The following is a 19,129-nucleotide window of genomic DNA, read 5'->3' as shown; positions in this document are numbered from 1 at the left end:
ACAAAGCAAATCCCAGTGCAAACATGCTGGATTATAACCTTGCAAAGCAGGATTTCTGGAAGGTTTCAATACAGAAGCAGACAGCCATCCTAACTCATTCAAATTCAGCCCAGCAAGTCTAAGAATTTGAACCTGTTGCCTTTAGGTCACAAGCCACATGACCCACGCCTGATACTTAAAGGAGACCTATCATGCAAAATTCACTTTTTGATGTCTTTTATACATAAATATGTGTCCCCGGTGTGTCAGGGAACTCACGCAGCGTCAGAAAATAAAACCCTCTTTTCTTTTCCTCCGTACCCAAATCTCTAAAAACGGGGGTACAACGTAGCTGATCCAGATTTGCATCCGATATGACGTCATATCGGCAATGCAGACCCACAGCACTATCAGAAACAATGCCCGACTGTTTTGGACTTAATATGGTCGGTGTTTACATTAGCATTGCTAACACTCAGAGCTAACCTGTACTGCACAGAGCATGTGTGTCAAGAAGCAGGAAATAAAAAGGAACTCACCTTGTGGTATAACCGGCAAGAGAGAAAGCCTTTGAGCTCCATACTGTTTCAGAAATAATCCTTGATAATCCATGATATGGTGTTTCGTCACGGCAGTATCTGCCGGTAGAATCTCCCGCATGAGCAGGCATAAGCTCCGCCCCTCTTTTTTAATCAATTTTTTTTTTAAAGCTTTATACCCAAAATCAGCACTTTTGAAACAGGAAGTTAAATAGAGGAATATGAGGCATGGCTAGAATTTAGGGATGCTCCGATCGCCAATTTTGGAGCCGATCGCCGGAATCAGTATCGGCCGATACCGATCGAGTGGGCGGGGCCTATGGGGATCTTCCATTTAAAGTGATGTTTAAAACTCAGTTAATGGGGCTCATTCACTGGCACTTCCACAAACAACATAATTATTACATTCAAATGAAGTACATTATTTAAGTTTACATTAACTTTGGATAATAACACGGGAGAAATGAGCGGAAGCGCTCTCTTTTCCTCTCTCCCCCTCTCTCCCTCCCCTGACAGCCTGTCAGTATTTCATGCAGCTCACTGTGAGTGACCCGACTGAAGAATACATATATTTATAACTAGTTTATCTTGTTCCAGAGGTAGATAAAATAGCTAAGTTTGTTAGGTCTAACTCTTAGTGTGTGTTTTGCTCCGGTCACCGGTCCGTCACAGCGGGTGGAGCTGCAGGATTTCTGCTTCACACACGTTGCATACCGCTATTTTATTGTCATTTTTGGACACCTTAAAATACATTTTGGCGAGCTTGTTGTGCCGCACACATAGAAAAGTGTCATGTATTTTACGTCATGCGATCGGCATTTTTAGAGAGCACCGATCGATCGGCAGAGAGTGAGTATCGGCCGATATCGATCGGCGGCCGATCGATCGGAGCATCCCTAGGTTGGATGGGTGATCTGTTTGGTATTTTGAGCAAAACACTTCATAGACATGTTTTTTTATATATTTTTATATATCTGAGACCTATGCTATTGCCTAAAAATAGCATGATAGGTGACCTTTAAGAGAACTCCCAATACTCTTCATTTGTATTCCAGTACTGCACAATACTGAAGGGTACCTGGTAAAGGGTATCGCAATGCTGCAACTGAAAAAATGTGACCTACCTGTTGAAAATAACATCGTTTTTCCAGCTTGTCTGTCACTGGGCTCACCTGTACCCAAAAAACATATGCGTGTTCATATCATCCTACTATGAATGTATGGCTGTCTAACAAGCGCTTATAATACTGAGTGTATTAAACAGGGTCGCAAAATGCCTTAAGGGAAATGTGACACTGTGTGGGATGATATGGGTAACCAGTACGAAACTTTGGAGAGTCTGTTGTCAGTTGATGCAGTAGTTTGTTGTAGGTTGTTGTAGGTGCAGATGGGGGGGGGGGGGGGGGGTCTGGAAAGGTTTGGCGTATTGCCAGAACGACTGCTCCTTACCTGTCGAGTGAAATACTGCTAGTTTATTTAATGAGGTTCCTACTTACTATTGCATTTTGTAGCTTCCTTGATGTTTTCCTAACTTAGAATGACACAAACATTTAGATATCTGTGTACATTTAACAGTTGAGTAAACACTGTATACACTTGTAACCCTTGCAGTGTTTAATGTATATTTGTTTCTCCAGTGTAGTGTTGTGTATTTTATACTTGGATGTTGAACTCAATGCAGTTTCATACTCTCCAAATGCACTCTATTTGAGCATAGACACAATGATTCGTTGTCATTAGGATTTATTAACATGATTTTGGTATTTGGCAGAATTTATATTTGTGTTTAAAAACTGCTTTGGCAAGAACTGGCTGATTCACGCACCTGTAATGAATCTACTACAAAGTTGGACCCACTCTTCCCAAATAGTGTGCTGCTAAAAACACCTCTGTTTATTTATGTCTGGTTTGTATTTGAAAACTGTTATACGATAAATGTCACTATTCACTGGACTAGATCCCTGTCCGTTGTCTTCGTTCAGCCTGGGGTTAAATCTGTCTTGAGCTTATCCTGATTAACAAGTTCCATTCACAACTATGTGATCATTTCCACAGTGTATTTAAACATGATTTTACAAGTTATTTCACTGGAGCGCAGCAAGCATCTTGCGTTGTTTTTGGCTAGCATAATAAAGAGGAATGGTAATATTAAATTGGGACGTTGGTGGGCATCTACAATATATAAGAGGTAGATATAAAGATATCAAATAACCTATATATTCCACTAGACGATATTTAATCCTATTATGGTCCACAAACAAAAAGTAAAACAGTTGAGGAAACCACGCTTGTGCTTTTTAACGGCTGGTGCGTCATATCATTTTTTTTATTAGCAATTTGCTAAACGTATACAGACATGCCTCAACAGCTTCCTACGTGTGGATCTGATACTGGAGGAACAAGCAGAGTGGAAGTGCGAAAGACTTGCCTGGTCAAGTAGTTTGAACTTTATAACATGATGCAACATCGCATCAAAAAAGTTGGTATCAATAATGACTGCTGTTGTATGATTTTAAAGCATTGTAGAAAATGTCCAACGCCTAATTTTCTATCTAGTAGGATGCATACAGGGAAATCAAATCTGTTTTTATAGTTTCCTTTCATTTTTATTCTCCCACCTTTAACTAACACTTGCATTTTTAAATTAACAGTTTGGATATTAGACTGTTGTTTTAGTTTTGATTAATTCCATGTCTTTTCAAAGGGCGTTTTAAAGGCTTAATACAACCACCCTTTTCATGTCTTTTCAAAGTGTTATTAGTCACAGAGGAGGAAAGTGTTTTCTGTGAAGGGGCTTTTGGCCCGTGTTCGAAGCCCACATGATAGAAGTGTTGAGCTGGCAGCACCAGATGACTTCGCTCACTAAAAGTAAAACTACAGGTTGAGGGACTTTTGTGTCAGTGGATTAGTTATAAACATTGCAAATCACAGAAAAGGGAAATATAATAGGATGGAAGTACAATAATAAGCAAATGTTACAAGGCCTTTATTTAACTCAAGATTGTGCGCTTAAAAATATTACCTACGGTGTGCCAATAACCTTCTATCGCAGCCAAAGTAAACCAGCGTACTCTCGGCTTACATTTTAGATAGCAATCAAAAATATTTGCAGGTATAACTGACACTGAGTAATAACAAACAGCTCACTGTTATGTTGCATAGCGTGTACTTTAAGTGTGTAGAGCTCTGTTGAATGAAAATGTGTTGCAGCCAAATCTTGGAGTCTTGTTGTGCATTTGGCATTTGGACACTGTTGTGAATGATGACCGAGACACTTTAGGATTGAGTTCAGTTTCCCTGATCAGTGCAGACCTTGTCTAGAGTCATGCACTTTATGTACATCTCCTGCCTCAGGGAGCACAGCAAAAGTGCTTACTCATACATACTTTGTGAAGATGGCGTGAAGGCATTCTTCACGCCTTGTTGCCAAAAATCTGACATAAGTGCAGTCATTATCCTAGAACTATGATGCGGTCGGCCCTGGAAAGAAATGTGATCAAATCAAATCAAGTTTTATTTATAAAGCACATTTAAAAGCGATTTTTGGTCGAGCCAAAGTGCTGTACATGTAATAAGAACACATTACTACAATCACAATAAAAGACAATAAATTACAACAGATATATATAAAAAATAAAAAAAACACAAGGAAAAGTCAGGAGTCGTGATATATATGGCAGTTTTTCCAAGCACTTTCATGACATAGTCCACGATTAAGGTAGTGTATTTTTCACTGTAAATTCCTATTTCTGCCAGCCCACATTTGTGCCTAACCTTAAGGTTGTTTGCAGGTCCAGTCCCAATTGTTCAAACTAAACTCATTAACCTTTCGCCATCCGTTGCCTAGTAGCACACAGTGTATGATTTATGAGTCATATACAATGCATAAGTCTGAGGTTATAAATGGACTGCATGCATAGGCAATAGTCATAGCTGTTCATACTTACCATATGTGAAGGTGTTAATTTGTTAGAAAGATGTAATGTAAGTATTCATATGACCACAAATTGCAGAATATTCTTGTCCCCTCCTGAAAAATGTGACTGTCTCTTATTGAGCAGTAGTCATAGTGCTTTAAATACATGAACACAAAGTAATGATGGTTAAGAGCAGCTGTAGGTAAAGACTAAAGCAGCTTTCAGGGCCTAAAAAGACTGTAAATGGCAAAGATGTGTCTTCTCTCCTGCAGTGGAGAGGTTGAAGTGCTTATAGCTCCTGTTGTGTGATAGACACTGAAAAGATGAGTCACTCTGAGACCAACATTGTTGCCATGGCAGCCCGAAGCCTTGAGAGCAAGCCATGGAAATGTTTTACTTTCTAAATACAGACCGCTTCGTTGAGGTTAATATTTCTGTTTTCAGCTGAGCCATGATTCCTAACTAGAGTCAAGCACAGGGTGGTGTGGAATGGTGGGTATATTTATTAGCTTTAATGCAGTACAGAGTATTAGTTGAACATTTGAATTTACATTTCCTATCTCCACTCAGGTTATCAGGGTTGCTTTGCCATATGTTTTGATTGCCTTTTTTATATTATGCTATAAGGAAACTCTAGGACACTGATAAGGAAATCTGTCTTCTCACTTTTTGCTAATTTTTGTAAAATTGGCACACTGCTGGCTTATACCACCCTGCTTTCTCCTATCCACTCTCGTAACATCTCTAACGATACAAAAAGACCTGCTAAACACTAACTATAAAACTACTCTTACTACTTACCCGTATGAGAGCTAATCACTTATCATCATCCTTGCTATAACAAGATTAGCTTCACCTGAAGTGTGATGCGTCTGGCTCCAGACATTGATCCCGAGATTTGACCACAACCAGCACCAAGGCTCTGTGCAGATTTAGAGCTCATTATACACCGAGGCCAAGATGGAGTCTCCAGCAAAGTGTAGTATCTATTTTAGAATTTCATATAACGTGAAATAGTCTCATGAATGAACTCAATCTATACAGTTTGTGACGTTGGTCTTAACTCTGTCCCATCATGTACTGTGCATTCATGTTGCCCCTAAAAGTACTGAAACAACTTGTTTAATAACTGATTAGTTGATGGGCAGAGAATACAACTAAATTGAGACACACCCCCTTTTTAATCTGGCTTCTCAGGTGGAAGGAAATGCAGCTCTGTGTTTGAGTGTCTTTGGATTTGTGCACTGTTTATGGGACCAAGCACATTTTTCAATACAGTGTCTTTGACTCTTGGAAATTGTGATTTCACAATTTTTAACACCTTATAACCTAAAAGATCAATACAAAAAAAAGTAAACAAACTAATTGAAAATGAAGAAACATCTTTATTTGCAGAGTTTCAGTCTGTTTTGATTACATCAACCTTTAGCAAAGGCTCATCAATGTCTCTTCATGGAAAAGCTGCTCGGACTCTATTGGCCTATTGATTGATGTGTGTGCCACACAGTCTGTTTCCATCATGTCTGCCAGCAGATGGCTAATCGATAGATGATTTTCCAGGAAATATTGGGACAAAGCTTTGAGGCACTGCTATGGTGGTTTGAGTTCTGTTGCATACTGTTTCATAATTGTGGCCTCTGGCAGGTTTGAGTCTGTTTCCACCTTTTTGTATAAAACTGCCGCCTCAACTTTATTTCGTGTTGGCAGTCTGCTGGCTGAAGACATGCTGTGTGAAGCTGAGCTCTCATTATGACCAGCCGCAGTTATGGCTGGGCCCTGTTGCATAATGCATTGTGTTTTTGTCTTCCATTTGCTGCTGTACAACTTCTGGATTTGATTTAAGGTAGAATATAGCAAATGCAGCTTTTCCATCGTTGCCCTGAAGCCATCTCTCACAACAGTTTTGATGGAAACTATGACATGACATTGATGCACAGTTATGGCATGTGTCATCATCCTTCCACCACTGCCTTTTCTTCAGCGACTAATTAGTGACTCAAGAATCAAGAATGTCTTAGTTGTGGGTTTTATTTCCCCACCACAGCTAAAGCTGCAGCAAAGCACATTCCCAAACATTTATAATACTCGCAGAAATGTTTCCTGCCCATCCTCATCTCTTCGCCAATCTCCTATTAGCGTGCCAATATGTCCGTAAACTCCAAAAGGGAAGTGTGTGCTCACCCGATAACATGCAGTGAGTAGAATTAATGCTTCTCTGTGTCATGGCAGTTGACATCTCTGCTATTCCAGAATAAATGATCCATATAATAGTGCTTATCTCTTGTGTCCTTTATGCAGGTTATACCAGGGCTTCTTATTTTTCATTCAAATAATCTGAACATTTTTTTAAGAAACGTTTTATCTACATTGGCACACAGTGAGAAATACCCATTACAATTCTCCACAGCACAGGAGAATGTCTTGTTTTGTCCAAACAACTGTCCTAAATATCTGAATGCTAAAACAAAGAAGAATAAATTGTGATTTTTGAGAACCTAAAACCATGAAAACGTTTGGCCTTTTGCTTCAATATTTAAATAGTTGCCGATTCAGTTTCAAGTTCGGCTTAACAATAATTTACTTAACTTTTCAGCTCCAGTAATAAAATGTTACATTTACCTGTCACTTTCAGAAAACAATAGTTATTTATGGCTACAAACACTTGGCATAGGGTCTCACAATTAGTGGTGGGTTAATGTTGCCATCGTCCACTCCAACACGGCGGTTCGAGCTGTCACCGGTGAGCCGATTGATTTAGCAATTTAACTGAAGGTGGACACTATAGCTGTTACAAGCAATCTCAAAGCAATTATTGTCATTGATTTGGATAGTTTTAATTACAGATCGTAGTTGGACAGCATGTACCCAGGAGACAAAGAGACACAGAGAGGTGTGTCTGACAGGAAAAGAGAGCCAGCGCTTCTGGTACAATTATGAAAGCACTTATGTTGACCGTCTATGGAACACACATTCTGCCCAAAGAAAGCCACCATTTATAAGATGACAGATATCAGCGTCATGTCCCAATTTTGTAGACATTGCCCAAACTAACTTGTTGTAGAGCAAAAGTTCCTATTTTCATAAACAGAAAACTTCTTTGCTTTTCCCTGTTTTTAGTTGAGGTTTTACTTCCTACAATAGCTCCTCCAGAAAGTTTACCATGTCATTCGCACTGTTTTGAACTTCACCCTCTGTGTATTTAAATAAAAAAGTAGTTTCTGAGCATTTGGGACGGACGAGCCAGTGACAGAGCAGACCTTGACGTGTTGAAATCTGTGATCTATAGCAGAAATGGGAATGTCCTTGGGCACCCGGCCTACCGGTTTGTGTCCTCCTTTTTTTTCCATGCAGAGTCTTGACCTCCCTTCGCCAGATCGTCTGACATGTATCTTTCTGAGAAGCTGTCACACATGCTCAAGTGTCAATACCACCCATAGGGGTAATGGGAGTAAAACGGCAGGCTGGAATACAAAGGTAAAAACTCCAAAATCAAACTAATCCTCTAAAGGGTTTGATTCCTTAAAATGAATCATTTCCATGTCATGTTTTGATAATTGGAGAGAGAAAATAGTTCCTGTATTAAATGCAATGTAATGTATTGAGTCAAGAGGTCAAGGAAGTGCATGGGTGAACACATTGCTAGATTTCAACACGTCAAGGTCTATAACGTCACTAGCATGCCTATCTGAAATACTCAGCACTTTTATATTTAAATCAGCAGAAGGTGAAGTTCAAGACAGCTCAAAGGACATGGTAAGCTTTTTTTTAGGGGAGCTCTTGTTTGTAGCAAAACCACAACAGTTAAGACTCCAAAATAGCTCTGGGTTTAATTCCTTTCAAAGGAGTAATTTCCATTTAATCTCTTAACTATCTTTGGACAGAGAACTTGTGGTTTTTGTGTTCATTTTTCAATTAGCATTGGAAACTGTTTCTGGTGTTGAATGGGTTTGTACTGTAATTAGAAACGTGCTTTAGTGGCCTACTTGGTTTTGTTCTGGTTTTAACTTTGACGTCAACACTTATTATAACATACATAAATACGAAATAGCTGGAAATAGGAGTGACATTTCTTTCTCTCCATGTACTCTGACTAGCTTGATTCGCCATTTGAATGATCCCTTGTCTATCTAAAATGGTCTTGAAACACCCTCTGAATGATGTCTGGTTAACTACCGAAGCTCCCGGTTGGGTAAACAAAGCTATTAGCCGCAGCTGTTACTTATTAGCATTCGTCTGGCTGTCAGCAGCAGTCAGTTTACTGCCCTAATCGCTGCTTTTCTAAAGTGTTATACTACGTTCTTTGACTGCACGTGTTTGCAGTTTACCATTCATGCAACTGTTGAGCCCATTTCAGGGTGGCCTCATGGTTACAGACAGCCAGTGGCACGTGTTGTCAAAGTCTACCACCTCACCCTGTTAGGCGTGTGTCCTCTCAGGATATTAAAAAGACAGTCGATGTGTTTTTAAATCACTAAAATGGATGTAATATATGAACACACGATGGTACAGTAATTCACGACTGTTGTTTTATGTATTTTCTTTACATTCTAAACTTCTTTTCATTGACATTGTCTAATGTCTAGATGTTTTTTCAAGTTCTGACATCTATTATTCTTTTACATTTCCTGATATTTTTGCCAAAGTCTTTCTTCAGTATCGAGATACTTTACGTAGATATCCCACCAAGATTTGGTATTGTCGCAACATATGCCAATCATGCCGGACAAAAATTGTATTACATTTGATAAAGGGCACATGATGACTTGTGACTTTAAAAAAAAAGAAAAAAGAAAAGGTATATAGTACTTTATTTGATATATTAAATGTTATTTATATAGATACAATTGACATCAAATAAAGTACTATAATACCCTATATTGTTTCAAGACATTATCTTGATGAGCCAATTCCATTCGTCCTGTATTGCCGAGTTGCTGCTGTCACATATTTTGCCAGCATAATTTTAATGAGCACTCAAAACAAATGTTAGGACATGTCTGGATCAAATTGTGCATGTAGTAACGTCCCACCAAACCAGTTCTGCAGCTGCAGTGCGACCTACGTGGCATCTCTCTGCTGTCATGCATTAATGGTCACATTTGGCCTACAGTGCACTGTCACTCATCAGTCACATTCTGCACATGTTGAAGCAGTTCACATGTTCTTCAATGTGTAAAATAAGATGTTTTCAGCATTGTGATACAAGGGAGAGCTTATTAATTCATTTTCTTACAGCTCTTCTTTGAACAGACTTTATTTCTGGAATGCAAGCCAAACCAGTGCAGAGATAATACTGGAGCCTTAACAAGAGCACCTCAAGGGCTTTCACTGTCATCTCCGACTGTGACTTGTTGGCGGGTGCTCCGGAAGTTACAGCCAAATATAAACCCTCGTTCTTTATATAGTTTTTCATCATATTTAATATTTATTTGCTAAATCCTTTATCACAAGGAGGGAGTAGGGTTTTTAAAGCATCCTCAAGTCACAGTCAAACACCCTAAATTAAATTAAATATGCATGAGTTTAAATATTGTTAGTAGCACTCTAAGCAGAAAATGCAGAGTCATGGGACCTTCTCTTTCCTCTGGATGTAGCTTCCCAGACAGACCTTGCTCTAACGCTGCATACTAAACATGTCTCTTCTGGTAGATTGGTAGGCCATAACGTAAGCCTCGTTATTTTATCCTGACATGGACCATCAATAACCATATACATTTTATTTTGGTGCTTTTTGTGGCCATGGAAAAAAAGACTTCTAATGCAAGCCATACTTAGGCATCTGTAACCTCCTTAATATGTTTGTTACTCATTAATTAAACCAAAAAGGGCTTTATATGTACGTAAGTCTGGGGTACTTGTTTAATGCAACAAAACGGAGACAAATCAACTCTTAATTTCTGAGTTATTATTGACAAAGACTGAGCAGTACTAATCTGTGGCTGTGCAGAGGTCACCTGACCTGCATACTTTCCTTCAGTTTGTTTTGTTCTCTTTCTGCTTGACTGTAGTTTTATGAAATGTTGATATGCACCAAAAGGGCAGGTATCAGTGTAAATCACTTTCACAGGGTTGAGCTTAGGATTTTCAATGTATAATATAAATAATGTTTGTTGAATATTGAACTTTGAATAGATCAAGACCCCCAGTGTTTCTACCATCATGGTGATTATGATCCTATGTACACACACTACAAGTCTGTCCTTATATTGACATAAAGCAGTAGAGCTGAAGACTCTCCTGAAAGGGACATATGAGCCCATGTAAAAAACAGTCCACATTTTGGAGTGAAAAGCGATGCTAAATGCTTTTACTACCTACAAGTGGCAATCAAAATGCATAGATATCACACTTTATTCAAGCTGCACATATTTCTGTAAAAAGTATGTGGTACACGTTATGTTCCTAATACAGCAATATGTATGTTACATGTGTCAAACTCAAGGCCCGGGGGCCAAATCAGGCCTTTGGTGGATTTAATTTCGGCTCACAGGATAATTTCGAATTACTATTAGATCTGGCCCGCCGGTATATTGCACGCACACCTTCACTCCATCCTGAGGATTTCCTCCGCTCAGAGCCTGAGCCCAAACATTGATGAACTTGCACCCAAGATGAGATGCCAAGTATCTGGCTTAGTGTGCATCACAGAGCAGCACACTGAGTTTCAATGGATGTTTCCTTCTGCACTTTTTTTCTTGAGACAACAGGGCATGTTTGGTTTTTTCTTTGAGGGAAATTGTTTTTTTGAAGCTGTTGTTGGCCTGTGGAAAAATGTAATCATAAGAAATGACTCCGGGAAAGCTGCAGATAGAGCCATAAGAAATGAATGCAACTGATTATTTAATGTTGTTTTTATAGGCAATCATTTAAGCTTTGTTAGTTCCAGGTTTAATAAGTTTTGCAATAAACATTGAACCAGTCCGGCCCTCGACTAGTACAGATTTTTAAATTTTGGCCCACTGTGTATTTGAGTTTGACACCCCTGATGTATGTGTAAAGCTTATTATTGAAAATGTATATTTAGACGCTTTACTTGCAAACGTTCACGCAAGTCATATATTCTTGTTTGTGTTTATACAAATTTGCATCATAGCCACAAATGCACCCTTCGAGTGATGCAATTCTGTTTTGTCCCCGACTGTTGCCCTCTGCTGCAGCAGAACAACATTCATTCATCGAAAACACGCATCAGTCATTGTGCCAGTGAAGCATGGGGTGCTTATATGGAAAATGGTTGCAGTTATCTTCAGCATTCATCAGTCTAATGCAGCACATACTTCAACCATGATGATGCAGATGTTGTTTTAACGGTGTGCTGAGAAAGCTGGCGACTGTTTTGAACATTACATTTGTGAACATATTGCATAGTAATGGTATTTAAGTTGTAAATCTGTCATCCTGCATGTTGCACACAGATTGCATCTCCAGTAGATTTTTATATTTTCTTTTGTTATGCCTTTCTTTTATCAGAGATGTCTACCCATTTAGTTAAGTAGAGTTGGGTTTATGAACATTTAAGAAAAAGATGTATGGATGGATTTTGGGAGCCTTCCTATTTTCCAGAATTCAACGAGAGTTGCTTAGACGTCATGGCGTTGATTTGACTAAAACAATGTAAGAAAAAAAATGTTGGTATCCACCGTCTAGCATTTCAGCCTCGATGCTTGTTCATAGATACTTCAGGACTCTTGTTGAGGGATGAGCAGTTTTGCTCATTTCTTGTTTTGATGATGGTAGAGAGTGCTGTCTGACATTTTGTCTCTAAATCTTGTCTTGGTGTTTATTTGGGTGGAAATCTGGTCAGTGAACGCAATTTGTCCCCATTGTCTGATCCAGTGACCCTCATGTGCCCTGTATGTTAGCATCTGCATTTCTTATGGTAATTGAATAATACACTGCACGTTATCGTCATACTCTTTTTTTTTTTGCAGTGCTGTGGTTGTAGAGCTGAGATCATACTTCCTGTTTTTCTCACAAAATCTCATGTTTTGTCATCTGTTTGACAGTGTATGTTTCTGACCCTAAATATTTAAAGAGTCAAGTCAATGATACGCAAACATTCCTTACAATTAGTTTGAAGTGTAATCCATTTAGCAAAAAAATGTTAATTCATTCATATGTGTGTGTAAGAGTTTAATTTCAGCAACTCTTCTGGTTATGCAATTATAGAATCTAAAATAACAGCATTGCCTGCCAAACATGCTTTATTCTGCAAGTATGGTACAACGTGTTGTGATGTCCTTTTTGTATGTTGTGATGTCCTTTTTGTTTTCTGTTGTTTTTATGTGTAACCAATGTACCGCAGGTCTCCCTTGAAAAAGAGATTGTTGATCTCAATGGGATTTTTCACCTGGTTAAATAAAGGCTACAAACAACACTATCATTTGTCTGTGACACACCAATGGGGTTTTCACCCATCAACACTTAGACTAAAAAATATGACCAACATGAAATACAAATATCACGACTAAATGGCTGGTGCAACATGTGGTTTCTACATTAGAACGGTCGGCAACATCTACCGACTGGTGTTGCTAAAAACAGAGCTGATCAGCTGCTAGCTTTCTTTTTTATATTGATGTTTTTTTTCACACAACCGAAAGAGCTGCAGCCTATTTTAGGACTCGGTAGATGTTGTGTGTGTGATTCTTCTCGGATCTTATTCCAGCAACAGTAATGTGGTCGAAGCCTGTGGGAGATGATTACTCACAAAAATTAAGCCGAAATTAATTCAAGTTCTCTCTAAAAATGCTTGTTAGAGAATCTGCTTGTGCTTCTTGTATCTGTCATTTGAAGCCAAGCTACCAGCAGTTGTGAATTTCAAGGCCTCAACCGAGACAGCATTAAGACCCTTTTGTTATTAACTCTAACTTACTCTTAAGAATAATGACATATTTGGTTCTTACTGTCTCTCCTTTTAACCCTGCCACTTTCTAACTCTTGTCTATGTGGGGTTATCAAATTGCATGTTATTGCATCCAGATAATTGTTTAAATGATTCCTGTAGCCCTGTGTAAAAGATTGCTTTTTGTTAAATGTCATCTTCGTTTTGGTACCAAGATGAAACGTTTCATGTGGGAGTGAAGGACTATTCATTTCATCATCATCATTATCAGATTAACAGAGACCTTTATTTCTCTGGAACAAAATCTAAATCCGTCTCCAGGTTGAATCATCATTCATCTGATGTCTCAATTGTTTTTTCTCTTGTTTGGATTCCTACATGGCTTCACAGTTCTAATGGAAATATTTCCCTTCCTTGCCAAGCACCCTGAGGAATCTTTTTGCACGACTGCATCTGTATCTGAAGGCAAAAATAGCTTCACATTGGGGATAGCATGTACCAGTCAGACTGTATCTAACAGGCCTTCTCCGCTCTCAGGGCGATGAAGACAATTCCCCACAAAGAAATGCAATGATTCGGTTACGGAAAATATGAATATATATAAAGGCTGACCTGAATATTGCCAGCATTGTTAACAACAAGGTCGATTTTGATTGGACAGAGCTGAGCAAACTGTTTCAGTCTTAACGCTAAGCTCAGCAAACCATCTCATCTCTGTAGCTTCCTTTTTGCTGTACAGACATGAGACTGGTTTCAATCGTCTTATTTAGCTCCAGCAAACAGGCAGATCTGCATATTCCCAAATAGGGCCAATTATTCCCTTTTTAAAGGTACAGTCAAAGCGATATATATGTCTTATGCTGTAAGACAGAATCAACTCACGTTTGGTACCATGTGCTTTTATTTATTTCATGTTCTTCTATAGCTTGTAGCCTCTTGGTGTTAGCTGGATTTTTAGCTGTTGCCCATTGGACTCTACCGTTAATGCCTTGCAGTCAGACAAATTAATATCTGCACTTGGATTATGTAGGACGTTTGTGTTGCTCTAGTGTTGATGGACATGGCTCATTGCTAATGAAAAACTATGAAGCTTGATTAATAACTTTTTTTTTAAGTACAAATATCTGCTTTTCACCATAAATAAAGGTTTCAATCTAGATTGCCTTCCCAGAGAGATGACACCTAGCAATACACAAGTGGAAAAGAAATGTGAGCCACCCATGTGTCATGTTAATAACAGCACTGAGCACATGTGTTAACGGCACAATCACGCCGCAGGGGCCCCGTGGTCCTCTTTCCTTTTCGGTTCCAGTTTGGTATTCAGTTTGCCCTTTGAAATGTGGAATCCTTTGAGATTCTATACTTTGGGAATTTGGCGTCAATGCAAAGTAGTGCGTTAACAAGTCAGCTCGGTGTAGTTAGTCACATATTGAGTTCGCTCAGAGCAGCAGCCGCGGTCTGACCTGTGGAGTTTGGTTGCGTAACTACTTCGTCAGCTGTCAACACCACAGGGACATTTTCACTAGGTGTGATGTGTTGGCTGTGCATGACTGTGCGTTGTCCCCATGCCACACGGTTTTATGGGTAATGCCTTTTCAGTTGCATAATAGCGCTCAATAAGAAACTCTGCACCACAACACTTTCACACGGACTCCTCTACCTAATAGCCTGATGAATGAATAAACAATTGTGTTTGTTTGTTCTAGGGCTAAAACAAACAAAGTTGCCTGTTTTTGTTTTTTTCAACTAACAGTTTAAAAAATACTAACTATCAATTAACTTAAATTCAGTATACTCTCATTGATACCAGAAAATCAGAAATACCAAACAATTTTGCCAATTCATTTTCTGTCGGTCAACAAGTCAATCAGTTGACTAATTGTTGTGCCAGCTGTGTTTAAGGACAAACATGCATTTCAATATGTAAATATGAGTGTCAATAGCTATTGGAAAAAGTATATTTTGAATCACTTCATAGGGGTTGTCTTCACATGCATGTGAATCAAGTTCTGTTAAATATGGAAACATAACTAACGAGGAGTCCCTCATAAATAACTTGACTAATAAAAGACACAAACATAGTACCCTGCAGTTTAACCGGACAAATTACAGTTTAGACATTCACTTTAATGATTACAATAATTTACGCCTCAGTGTCAACACGTGTCATTGATGGCATCTATATTTGTGTAACCCCAGAACCTCCGGGGTCTCCGGCTCTTAAGCCGTAGTAAATCAGACCTGCAGGGTGGGTTTCCATCGCAGAGACAGTCCTTTGCTGCGGTGCTGGAACAGGACGTCACTGTACAGTGTGTCACAGCATTTCTGCACGGCTGCCAAATGCTGTTTATAGCTTAGCCAGGGTCAGGCTTGACAGCTTTCATAACCCTGAACGTACTCACCGTCTAATCCATAAAAGGCTTTACAATTAAAGCTGGGAATGACTGGGTTGCCTCTGTGCGGCAAAATACATCAAGGTATTGTCTATTCGTCCAGCAGTTTAGCTACGAACCAGTGGGCAATAAACCAGCTTTGAAGAAATGTTGCTGTCCATTGATCATTAAATTCAACTAAAGATAATCTGAACCTTTGTCGTGATGGATTTCATTACCTTGCATTACCTAGTGTTCTTCCAGCTGCGCCGAACAGTTGCCGCTTTCATCCCCTCTTGTCTCATCTGTTAACTGTTTCCAAAGAGCTTCATGGACTTTTATATAAATATTGTATTCTATAGAGAAAAAATATATATTTGATACACTTTACTTGAACTTCTCAATTGGTTGTTTTACTTTAACTTGCGATAAATAAATAAACCAATATCAATCAAATAAGTACCTAATTACATTACGCTTTCTAGTGTGTATCTGAACAGGGACTCAGTGTATTTCCTTTCTTTTGTGTTTCCAGATGCCCCCTCCACAGAGCAGCAGGAGCTGTTCACCCAGAAACTGCAGCAGTGTTGCATGCTCTTCGACTTCATGGACTCTGTGACGGACCTGAAGAGCAAGGAGATCAAGAGGGCCACGCTCAACGAGCTGGTGGACTACGTCTCCACCAACAGAGGGGTGCTGGTGGAGACTACGTACCCAGAGATCACTACCATGGTGAGGATACACGTGGACGGGGCTTTCATTTATTTGGTGCTCCTCCGAATTTCTGTGGCGTTAGTAGGTTCAGAGAAAAGCAGGAATTAAATCCAAAAATCTTTGTTTTGTGTCATTACTAGTGTTTATTGTTAAACAGCAAAGATGTTCCCTCTGTGTCATCGTACAACATCCATAATGGAGGCTGACGGTATGTCTCGTCAGCACCGGAGGAATATCATCACTTCATCCATTAAAGCACCAAATCCACAGGGAACATATAACATATTCTGGATGTAACTGTATTACCCAGGGAATACAGAATACGCATAGTTCATAAAGATTTGGATTTTAAATTGTCTCAAGCATTGCACTGTGGCTATTTTTTCTAGCTGCTTCTTAAATCTTGTATGATGACACCTACAAAGCCACAGTGCAAGGTAAAATATTGTTAATTATGTTCACTACCAATCATATTTACTGTGTGAAATGATTCCACTGATTTGAGCTTTTGACCTACTTTTAACCCCGTTAAACCCTAAAGAACATACAGTAAGCTGAAGTCAAGACTTCCTGTATCCATTTCACAACAATCCCTCACCACACTTCTCTTTTGTTCAAAATATTTCACTCTCCCCATTGCTCTCTTGACTCAAAAATGCACGAAGCACCACTCAGAAATATCAGTAATGCAGGTCACATGACATCCTTCAGAGAGGTCGTATCGTTGAGATATTTATTTATTGACAAAGTTTCAGTCTCTTCGACCTTTTATCGATTCCCCTGTCACACATTCAGGTGTTCAGAGATCTTTGCCCGGCCTTTTGAGAACGTTATGAAAGAATCATCTTTGAAATACTGCGAACACAACCTCCTCCCCTTACTCATCACAATAGAACCACTCAATCTAGATATGAATTTAAAAGCCTCACATTATCTCCGTGTCATTCCTTATTATTTACATGACAGCACAGTTACAATGCATTTACAAGTGACGCACACCTCTGGTATTTATAATTGACATTCTGTCTGGTGTGAGCATGGTTTTGTCGCCATAAATCAAATGTATTATTAGAAACCTAGAAACATGTGTTTGCTCTCACCAGGCATGGGTGATAATACAAATAGTCGAGGAACAATGGCATTTAATACAACACTTCAGCACAGATTATATTTGATTAACCTTATGTCGTGCAAATTTGAAGAGTTGAGTAATTCACACGTTAGCTGTTGCACCACTGCTGTTACACAACGGTCTGTTTGGAAACCAACACCCTTTTAAAGTGTCTTTCGCCGACATGTTATATGTTTATGTTCTCGGAGCAGGTGCTTTGAGCGGCGTAGTTTTCCTCCTACTGTACAATAGTGACTCATGGGCAACATTTAGTAACGAACAGGGAGTGCGGCAGTGATTCACTCCACACATTATCATGATGGATATGTATGAGCCCCGCTGAGTCAAGGAGTGTTCGTTATTTGGACTGGAGGCAGTAATCCACGTCATACCTGCAACAATTGATTCAGGGAAACGGTTTGTTTCTCACATTTGTCTTTACCTGGGTTTTACATGATGACATAATTACTGTTTCATAGGCTGCAGTTGTTGAAGGAATGTTCTTGTACCAAGCGACTCCAGAAAAATGACATTTAAACCATTTTGCCTGTAGATTTGGAGACCTATTTAATCATGTGCAATATCCAATGCATACAGACTGCAGGGTTTCTGCGTTAATCACATTAATCCAAATTGATTTTATGTTGAATGTGTCTACTGATTGGAGAGGGATGAATAAATTAAAGGTTCATTTAAATTTGAAGCATTATTGCAGTAATTCTGCACATTCGCTCCAAGTATTTAGTTTTCTCTTATTAACAAAATCACTTGAAACGAAGTGACGTTTCACCAGAAATAGACATCTAAGTAAAATCCGCCACAGAGATACGACCCTAAACATCTTTTTAAATACACATTGCCCTAATTTGGGCAGAAAGAGGAGAGAAGTTGAGTAAGAAAGACAAGTTTTTATTTAGGAGATGTTTAGACACTTGCTTAATGACATGCCTCTGCTCTAATGCAATAATGTGTGGTCATATGATGTAAATTATTTGTCTAAAGAGTAATATTCAGGCACATTACGTTCTAATATCTTAAGCACTCAACAACAAGCTGTCACATTCTGCAGACGGCACTGTTGTGCAGCTGTCGAGTTAAATTACATTTTCTGGATTTATTTGTATCTTGCGTGGTGCAGACGTCTCATTACAGTTTAATATGGCTATTCAAATATCATAATAGTGACAGTCAGTGCTTCAGTTTTTTATCAAGAATGCTAAAAAACAACAGCTTGTGCAAAAAGTTTAAACTAGTTTGGCAACCATTTGCATCGGGAAGGCATACATGGAGGAGGAGGGTAAATATAAAGGTGACGGATAAGAGTGTCAGCCATTACACATTTTAATGTCAGTGTTTAAACTGTCTGTGTTTAAGACCGGTATGTATTAGCAACAATCTGCACACTGTTATTGTGCTGGTCCCACCCTGAAAGCAACCAAAAACTAACAGTACGTTTTTTTTAAATGGAGAGTTATGGCTGCTAATAACCATCAATTATTTAAAAACTATCTCTACCTTCACTTTTTCAGCAAATAAAAATAGCTCATACACACAACACAGTTTGTTTCAAGCTGGGGCTTTCCTATTGTTTCCATCCTGACCTTTTCCCTAAATATAGACATTGGGCCTTGGGGTAAATACATAATGAATAC

At 38.9% G+C, this 19,129-nt stretch overlaps 1 protein-coding gene across 2 annotated transcripts in view; it reads left to right on the top strand.

Annotated features, from left to right (window-relative positions):
* Positions 1-19,129, top strand: part of ppp2r5a (protein phosphatase 2, regulatory subunit B', alpha isoform) — a 45,073-nt gene that overhangs the window by 2,050 nt on the left and 23,894 nt on the right. For both annotated transcript variants that reach the window (XM_034135510.1, XM_034135509.1), the window contains exon 2: positions 16,188-16,384. In XM_034135510.1, coding sequence (XP_033991401.1) covers positions 16,188-16,384 — 197 coding nt within the window. The remainder of the gene's footprint in view (positions 1-16,187; positions 16,385-19,129) is intronic.

Source organism: Trematomus bernacchii, unplaced genomic scaffold (assembly GCF_902827165.1).
Source record: "Trematomus bernacchii unplaced genomic scaffold, fTreBer1.1, whole genome shotgun sequence".
In the NCBI taxonomy this organism is placed as follows: Eukaryota; Metazoa; Chordata; class Actinopteri; order Perciformes; family Nototheniidae; genus Trematomus; species Trematomus bernacchii.
Note: the sequence above shows the minus strand (reverse complement) of the source record. Positions and strands in the feature narration are given on the sequence as shown.